Genomic DNA, 9,971 nt, shown 5'->3' on the forward strand with positions numbered 1-9,971 from the left:
GTGTGTGTAATTGCTGGAACTGAGTGGTAAAGTAGATCCAGGAGGATATCAGAAATGAAGGAGAGAAGAGGTAGGGCATAAACTGGAGAGAACCAAGAAACATGAACAAAGCTATTGGTTGTTTCTAAACTAACAGTATTAAAACAAACAAAAACATTAGTATTTTGGACTTTCAAAATAGCATGGGATACTAGAATATACAAACAAGCACTGTAATCACTAAATGTAAGAATTCAGTGATATCAGGGAGGATGAAAATTTACTAGGCAAATTTCAAAAAAAACTTGACATAATTGTTGAATGAGACTGAAATGAACTTCAAATCGGTTTGAATTACTGTATGGCAGAGTATACAATTTTCAAAATAAATAAAGTATATTCAATCGTTATTGATAATATAAAGTGAAAGCAAAAGTTTTAATGTACTATTAATAAAATTTAAAGTTAATTTGATCAAGATTGATTATTACATCTTATAATTTTAAAAATTCAATTTTCATGTTTATAATGTAAATAATATAAGTACAGAAGTACACGTATATAATTTGCAAATGCATTCACACACACATACTTAGTCCCAATTTTTTTAGATTGTTGTTATTTCTTAACTGAAGAGTGGTATGATGAAAAAAATAACTTAATAAACACCTGGTTTAAGATTATGGGCTCCTTACTTTAGAATGCTAAGCTGTTACTAAGTAGCAAGTAAACATCTTCATTAACATACGGACAAAGAACTTGATTGAATATTAATTCTCAGGCCCATATATCTTAATTAAATACAGATTTTTACCAAGAATGAACTTCAAATTTTTTAAAAATGTAATTCATGCTTTCAAATTTTGGTTTTAAAAAAAAATCTAAAAATTGTTTTAATTCTACTGTTCTGGAAACAAATAATCTCTTTTTTTACGGTCATTTATAAAATGGTAACAGAAATGCGACGGGTTTTGTTTTGTTTTGTTTTCACTATCAGCATAGAATGAAATAAAAGAATTATATAAACATCAGGAATGTTTCAATCAAGTTAAGATACTAGGAGGACCTGCAAGTAAATACCAACATAACAGTTCTTCAGTTTTTCTCTAGATTGACATAAAACAGTAACACTACCACCACCACCAGACAACTATCTTCTATCTAGGAAAAGCAGTTCCAAATAGTGAGTGACAGTCAACAAAGAAAGATTAGAAATGTGGGAAAATTCCAAAGAGGGTACAGTTATCCAAGCAGCTTTTCTTTTTATCTACTTTATGAGAATGCCAAAATAAATCACAAATTGCCTCAATTAACTTAAGTGCAATAAATTAAGCGTATTAACTTAATATTTTGAAATAAAGAGCTTGTCTTAATTATAAATAAAGGATAGGGTTCAGCTTGCAATGTCATACCAATTATCTCTCTCCTTCTTACACAAATCTATCAAAAGAATTTCTGGAAAAAAAATAAAATTTCCAGTTTCGTAACCGAACCATTCCCCATTTTAAAAAACAGCAGGAAAGAAGAAAAATGCCACGCCAGTATTTTAACTAAAATTTCCTTTTCTTAAAAACTGGAAAAGTGGTAAAAAAGGTAAAGAATTCAGGAAGTATATATATTAAGATAAATCTTTTTTTAAATATATACATGTGATTCTTCAAATGCATATTAAAATTGTTTTCTTTTTAATTCAGTTATCTAGAAATTGAAAACACAAAAAACAAAACTCATCTACGCTTTAAACAGATCACCAAAGAAAAAAAGCCTCTTTTTTATTATTCTCCCATAACTTAAGAAAGGTATACTATACATCAAGCCTTAGAAATCTTCATCATGGCTCTCAGTAAAGGCAGATGAGCTAAAAGAACTTCTGCTTTGCTACTGGAAAGACACTAGCAACAAATAGTCTACACAAAGTGGTCTTTCAGGTGATGAAGGCTGTATTTTCAACCCAGATGGCAAATTTTGTAGTAGCCTGATCAGAATCCAATGTTAGTTGTATGGCAAGGTACTCATCAGATCAACCCAAGAATAACAGAATAGATTGATAAAGGCAAAGGTCTAGTATGAAGCCTGCCCTGCCAACTGAGTCCCATCAACTAACTTTATTTAACTAACAACTAACATTTATTATTGTCATCGATTGATTTCTTACCTTTGGTTACTGTGATTTTTAGTTCCAGAATTTCCATTTGGTTCTTTTTTATTCAACAAACATTTTCCATGAATTTGGTTCTTTTTTATATTTCTAGGCAGTGCCAAAATTCTCAACCTTATTTCAATTTCTCTGAATATATTAAAGATAGTGCTTTAAAAGCCTATTTCTGATAATTCCATTATTTGGATCATCTGTCAGTCTTTATTGTGTATTGAGTCTCTTTCTGATCATGTTGTCTTGTCTCCTCTTATGCCTAATTATTTTTGATTAAGTACCTGACATTTGACATTGTACTTATGGAATTCCAATATATAGAAAAAAGTATAAATAATTTGAAGTCTAGAATAATATTATTTTCATTAGAAAGGATTTACATTTGCTTTTGGGAGCCAATTTGAGACACTTGGCAATCCTAGAGTACCTTCATCCAGTTTTGCGGATTGACATGAGTTAAAAGTTGATCTACAGTCCCTGCAAGAAGGCCATTCTATTTCAAGTTTACTCATGTTTCTAGGCTTATAGAGCTTAGGGTTTCCAACCCGAAGTTTGTATGAGGCCTACTCTTAGTGAGCTCTGAATTCCAATTTTTCTCCCTCTAGCCTTGTAAAGCCTTCAAAAGCTCTGCTCAGTTTATCAGCCTCTCGGCTAATGAACCAGAATTGGCAGATACCCTTGAGAACATGCTGGACTCTCCTTTCTAGGTTTCCTTCTTCTTTTTGATCTAGATATCATTATTATTCATTGTCTTCTTAGTTCTCCCATGTCTCTGAAAGGGTTCAGAATAGGCCTCCCCAAGATGTGGTACTTTGGCATGTGGATTATTTTGAGCTAAAGGCCATCGAGACCCTGTGGGCTCAAGATAAACTTCCTCTCGCCTCCCAACCCACCCTTACCCTCCTTAGCTACCTAGAAGAATTTAAATTAGAGAACTTGCCCATAATAGGTTAAAACCAGAGATAACTTTTTATGGCAGAGCAAACATCTAATTACTAAACATCTGCTCTTCTTATCATCCTGTGAATGGCCTCTCTCTCCTCTGAAGCCCCAAGGCATGCTACTTCCTCCTTAGCTCAGAATGCTACAATATACTTCATTTTATCTTTCTGTCTCTGAACCTCTCATGTTTCTGGGCTCTCTGACTCTCTTATATATGTGGCTATTTTCTCTTATTAATCTGTCTCATGTAGATCGAATTATTAGAACAGCCAGAAGAACCTAGAATGGTAAAGTTTCTTCCTCCCCCCACATTCAACTCTTTTTATCCTTACCTCCCAACAAAACACACTTTAACTTGGTCCTAGTGAGCACCAGTCAAACTCAACCAGGCTCTCTCTGGCTTCAGGCTTCTCCAAATAATAATAAGGGAGAAAGGGAGGGAAGAAAATAAAGCACAACTAATTAATAGGCAAAATAGAAAAAAAAAAAACACAGCAAAATCAGAACACATGGAGCTAGGTAAAGAAATGGAAGCAACTCAGGTGAGCAGATATGGGTGTAAGAGGACAGTTAAGCAACCAAAGACATCTGGAGAATAAGGAAGAAGGAAAATATATATATGAACCTATGAATTAGAGGAAATAAAAATAAGATCTTATTCTAACAAAGTCCATATCTATATTTAAAGCATCTCTAATTCCATGGCCAGGATTGTTCTCTTTAAGCATTTAGCAAAAAGAGTACACTGGGGAAAAAACAAAGTGGAAAGTGGAGAGAAGAGAGGTGAGAAAAGTGGACCGAAGGAGATAAAAGAGGAGAGGAAAAGAGTGTAGAAGGAAAAGGAAAGAGGAGAGGGAAGGGTACAGACATAGTAACACAATCAGCAAGTTGGCCATCAGCTCCACAGCACTGATAACCACTCAAGGCCTTTATCCCACCTACTTAACAAGGATAGAAAGTTCCTCAAAAATGCAATTTATGTAGCTCTAAAAACCAACCCTCCTGAAAAAACTACTTTGGTATCTTTTGTTGTAGATCTGTATAATACCCAACTACGAAATTACAAAGCTTCAGTAATCACTTCCAATCACTGATATTGAACCAGGATCTACCCTTATCATAGTAATAGATAAACTCCTCACTTTGCTTTGTTATTCCCTCTCTCTCCTAGAACTACAAGTACCAAAAAGAGTCAATTCAGGCTGCTATTTGGTGGCAGTATTATTGACAAATAAAAGTGAAAGAGACCATTTTACAGATGCACTGACCAGCAGCCATTCTAAAAACCAAGGGTCATAGCGTATGTAGTGTGTTTGAAGGGCACCAGGAACGCTGCCTATCTTAAATATCTAACTCTACCCCAGTGGCTTATCAGAGCACTTAAAATGTTATCAATTAGAAAAATCTAACTTTTAGGTTAGACTTTTCTATTTCTAGGATTCTCCACATTAAAATGTAAATAGCCATGGAAAAGTAACAGACTAGGTCTCTGATACATCATTATTTGCCATTATGACACTAAACAGACAACAAAGCCCCATGAGAACAGGACAGAAAGAATAGGAGTGGTGAATAAGGGGCAAAAGAAAAGTATGGTTTATAAAGCATTGCAGCAGTAATTCCTGAGTGAATTCTTGTCCTGGGGGAAGTTGGGTATACACAGAGGAGCATGAAAGCCCCAGCCTCTGGGAAAAATGGAAGAAAAACAGAGAAAACTGAAAAAAGGAAGCTCAAAAACAAATAAAGCACTTCACAACTGGCTGGGAGGTCAACTCCCAAAGGGAATAATCCCAGAGCAGCAGCAGAGTGTGAAGCAATCCTGAATACCAGCTCTATCTTTAGTTACCACAAAGTCTGAGAAAAGCAGGAAAACAATCTCTAAAACCACTGATTACCAATTGAATATATCAAATACAGCACAGAAGATTTCTAAACCTTCTGTTCCTTCACCCACATTCCTCACTTCACCCCAAAGCAAGTGAAAAACTGATGGGAGAGGGGAGGAAAGGCATGCAGAGGGGAAAGTAGGCTTGTGTAGTTTGTAAAAGTTCCCTAAATGATCTACTTGTTTATGACATTATACTTCCTCTACAGTGACAAGCTCCTGCCTCCACCTAAGTCTACTTAGAACCCAGTTCCACCAATATGATAAGCGGATCCTGCACACTCTCTTTCAGTTCAAAGTTCTTAAATTCTTACATTTGAACTGACATGTGGTTTTGATTGCCACCTAGTGGAAGATATAGAATTAACCACAAGCTAAACTGAAGGTAAGATACTTAAAAAGTATCAAATACTGTTCTCTGTATTCTGTTAAAATAAAATAAAATAAAATAAAAAATTAACCGGCCCCAAATGGGGTCACTTCTCCTAAGTCTCACTCAGCAAATGAAGACTTAACACTCATAACTGAAGTTTCAGCCTCCCCAAGGAAAGTAACCTTTAACCAGTCAATCTAGAAGTATCTGATCTACACTGGTGAGGTAATCTGCCTGACAAGACTCCTGCTTTCCACTAAAGAAAGGTGACCTTGCTTGCCTGAAATAATTCACTCTTTGATAATAACTTCATCTTGCCCCCTTCTGCCTATAAAAACCTTCCATTTCACAAAGCTCCTCACAGCTCCTTTCTATATGCTAGATGGGATGCTGCCTGATTCATGAATCGTTGAATAAAGCCAATTAGATCTTCAAATTTACTTAGCTGGATTTTTTTTTTTTTTAACAACTCTGACGGCTGAAGACAGTTTCCCAAAGTGTGGTTATAGGTAAGATGATTTTAGTTAGCACATGGATGAATGCTATTTTAACTGCTTGGTATTTACTGCAATGCAGAAAAAAGTATAAACGATAATTTAAATACACCATTTCATAAGTATGTGAAGATGAGGCTAAAATAACCCTAATTTTAAAAAGTTAAATAAAAAACACATTAAATCATAATATACAGGTGATAATGAGATATCATCAAAGTCATATGGTGACTCTGAAGTGGCTGAAGTTTTGGAAATAGTTGTCTAAGATGGTTCATTTATAGAAGATAAATTCCCCTCAGTGTGTCTGAGTTTTATTTACATATATAAAGTGAAGTAACTCATATTTTAATAGAAATTACAATGTTTTAAGGTACTCCCACTTTTTTCCTCATCAAATACTTTGTTTTCAACATATATTATTTCACAGGCAAATGTAACATTCAGTACTGCTCAGTCCATATAAATATTTGCCTTCTTTAAAATATGCTTACCTAGGTAGTTATTCCATGATTATAAATAGTTGATTCCTTTTCATTTTGACAAGTTTCATTATAGAAAATATATTCCCATTTAATTTACACGGTTAAACAAGTTCTCAGAGAACTGTTTGAACTCCTGCCAACTTATTGCAATGGAATGTACTGTAATGACCTATGTTCTATTGTCACAATGGTCAATTATTTACCATAAAATATAGAGGTTTCAAAAAAAATACTGAGCATTCAATCAGTAGTCATTAGTTCTTGTATTCACTGACGTTGAAATATATAAGTGAATATTATGAGATTCATTATCTTCTCTGATGGCCATTTTAAATGACTAATTTAAATTTCTCTTATGATAAATTTCATATTGCCACCTCTAGCTCCAAGAAAGACTAAAAAATTAAGTACAGTCATGTGCTGCATAACAACGTTTTGGTCAGGGAAGGACTGCATATACAATGACAGTCCCAAAAGATTATAATGGAGCTGAATAATTTTTATCATCCAGTGACATCATAGCACAACACATTATAATTGCCTTCTATATTCAGCACAGTAACATTGTAGCATAGGAGCAATAGGCTATGCCACACAGCTTAGGTGTGCAGTAGGCTACACCATCTAGGTTTGGGTAAATGCACTCTATGATGTTTGCACAATGAAATCACCTAAGAACACATTTCTAAGAAGGCATCCCTGCTGTTAAGTGACCCATGACTGTATCTGGAAAACAGAAACAGTATTATCAAGACTAGCTTAAACCAATTGTCCTTCATCTCCTGGATTGGAACCTACTGTGACCCTTAACAAAATTAGGAACAAAATTAGGATTCTGTAGGCAAGGAATAGATGAGGTTATTGAATATTTGTTGGATATTTACCTAACAGTATCCACCACACCTCCCACCTCAAGCACTCAGTTCCTCTCTAAGGAGGCAACTACCCTTACAGTTTCCTATTTATCCCCCCAGAGTCATTGAGACATATTGTGTGTGTGTGTGATTATATATAATTTATTGATTTATTTTTACCCAAATGGTGGTATACTATACTATATACTATGTTCTGCACTTCGCTTTTTTCACTTAATAAAATAAGTTGAAGACCTGTTTCATTTCAATATGTAATAAAGCCACTTCCTTCTTTTTAATGGGCAAAAAATATTCCATTGTATTAATATGCCATAATTTATTTATCCAGTCCTGTAAGAAAAGATATTCTGGTTGTTTTCAATCTTTTGCTATTATAAAAAATACTGCACTAAACAACCTTGTACATATATTATTTGACACTGTGAATTAATGCTTAGAAGTGAAATTTCTGGGCCATATAAACTTTGGAATTGGATACTGGCATTTTTTAGGGGAGGTGGGGTCACATTAAATTTGTGGATTGAAATTTAAAGAGCAGGACATTTTATTTTAGAGTCTAACCCTTGAGAGCAAATTATGCCTTTTTTTTTTACACGTCATATTTTACTAATTCTAGTACGCACATTTACATTTCTAAAGTATAGAAACATCACATAATCCAGGACATCTTTTAATCAGTGTCAACCAGTAGTTATTTTTGGTGGCATGACAGATAATTGTCATCTCTAGTCATTTCTGTCATCACAATAGTCAAGGACTATTTGAAGAAGAAATTTGAGCCATGGTGCTGTTAGAAAATCTTCTGTGACACCTTCTGGTAAGATCAGTAAAGTGCAAGCATCAAAACTAAAAGTGTCAGTGATTTGGAAGAAAATTCTTTCAAGAAATGCTACATTATCAATGGTCTTAATGGTACAAAGGACAATTTTGTATTGGGGGAAAAACACTGATTTTGATGACTTCAAGTCAAAAAGTGATTCAGAAGAATTGGATTCCAAATGTAAAGAATCAGATTAGGACTATCTTAACTGATATACTTTGTTTATATTTTCATTTTTATAGTTGCATAAGAGATATATATATGATACAATACCAAATAAGCTAACGAGCTCTTTCATTAATTAAACAACAACAACAACAACAAACTCCTAAGAGAATATTGCATCAGAGGTATTGGCAGCAGTTTTTCTTTGTGTGTATTAAAAAAACAAATAGTGCAACTTATAATCAGTATCTCAGATTTGAAGAAATACTCTAAATCTTATTTTAGGTCCCTCAGTAGTATTTCAGTTTCTCTCATATGGATTTTGCATTCTTAAGGATATTCCTATACATTTTATCTTTTCTTTCATTACATTTTCTCATCAGAATGTTATTTATTTTTCCCTATTTTGTAAACAGCCACCTTACTGAACTCTCGCACTATTTATAACGATTTTCACTGGATTCTCTTGGGTTTTCCAGGTATGCAATGAAATAAATTTTAAACTCAAATCTTAAACTATCTGTTGGAATTTAAGCTCAGTGATGGTAAGGATTGTATATTACTTTTACTTTCTATCCCCAGCATCTAGCATATGAACTGTCACAAAGCAGGTAATCAAAATATAGTTGTTAAATGAATTATACAAATGCATCTTACTTCATAAAACTTACACCTCCCCCATCCCGAGATGTTGAGTTTAATCGAAAAAGTCAAATATAAATGAGGAAATAGTGTTCATATTTGTTTCCCCTCACTACAAACATACAGACCCTATATAAAACTGGATATTTTATAACCAAAGCTATATATGTTTGGTTATAATTAGTTTTATTTTAATAATTAAAAACCTTAATTATGAGATAAGTGTTTTATTTTAAACATTTACCTTTTGGATCTTAGATCTGATGAATCAAACTGGATATTCATAGGTCCGGGATTTATTTCATGATCTACTTCAGGGATGAGAAGATGCCTAGAATCATTATCCATATTTGCCATTTTTCTCAGATTCTAAGCACTGAAGTAGTCAGTCCTATACAAATCAGAAAGGATAAATTTAAAGTTTAATTAAATAATTATTTTACTATTAATAAATAATACATTTGCATGCATAACTAATTAGAAAAATATGGGAATATGTCTTACTGTGATATATGCCTAAAACATTTATTAGAAACTTGCTAAGTAAAATTGGAGTTACTGCTTATTTTTTAGCTTAATAAAAAATAATCAATTTCTAGTAATAAAACAGATTAGGCTGTTTGGACCCATTTTTCTGCAGAAAACTAAAAATACTGGTTAAAATATAAAAATCATCTTTTAAAAAGCTTCAAAAATAGTGAGAAATATCAGGCCATTTGCAGGTAAAATTAAGGAACCTAGAGAGGTAAATAGCTCATGGAAGTTGTTTCTGCTCTGAGGGTATTTGATGTACCAGGAGAAATTGGGCTGAGGTTTTCAAGGTTTTATGAAGTATTAGGGAAATAGAAGACAAAACCAGATTCACTCAAAATAAAGAATGATTATAATAAGAAATCATCTCCTCCCCTATTTCCCATAATATGGCTGGGACTACATAGAGCTTTATCATCAGATTAGAGGTTACAAGAAGTAAAAGTGCCTCATTACCTCACAAGGGCACTACAAACAAGTTTTCTTGACACTGGCCATAGCGTGTGTGTGTATGTGTGTCTGTGTGCCTGTGTACATATGCGGTGGAGGAAATGGTTCATATTACAAACTGCACCTCATGTGGATTTGCAAGGTGGTCAAAGAACACTTAAAGCTGTGAATATAATTT

General features: G+C 33.6%; 1 protein-coding gene across 2 annotated transcripts in view; it reads right to left on the reverse strand.

Moving 5' to 3' along the window:
- Nucleotides 1-9,208, reverse strand: part of SLC38A9 (solute carrier family 38 member 9) — a 54,105-nt gene extending 44,897 nt beyond the window's left edge. For both annotated transcript variants that reach the window (XM_039869954.1, XM_039869953.1), the window contains exon 1: nt 9,057-9,208. In XM_039869954.1, coding sequence (XP_039725888.1) covers nt 9,057-9,169 — 113 coding nt within the window. In that variant the 5' untranslated portion in view covers nt 9,170-9,208. The remainder of the gene's footprint in view (nt 1-9,056) is intronic.
- Nucleotides 9,209-9,971: the final 763 nt, after the last annotated feature.

This window comes from Pteropus medius, unplaced genomic scaffold (genome assembly GCF_902729225.1).
Source record: "Pteropus medius unplaced genomic scaffold, Ma_sr-lr_union100, whole genome shotgun sequence".
Classification (NCBI taxonomy): domain Eukaryota; kingdom Metazoa; phylum Chordata; class Mammalia; order Chiroptera; family Pteropodidae; genus Pteropus; species Pteropus medius.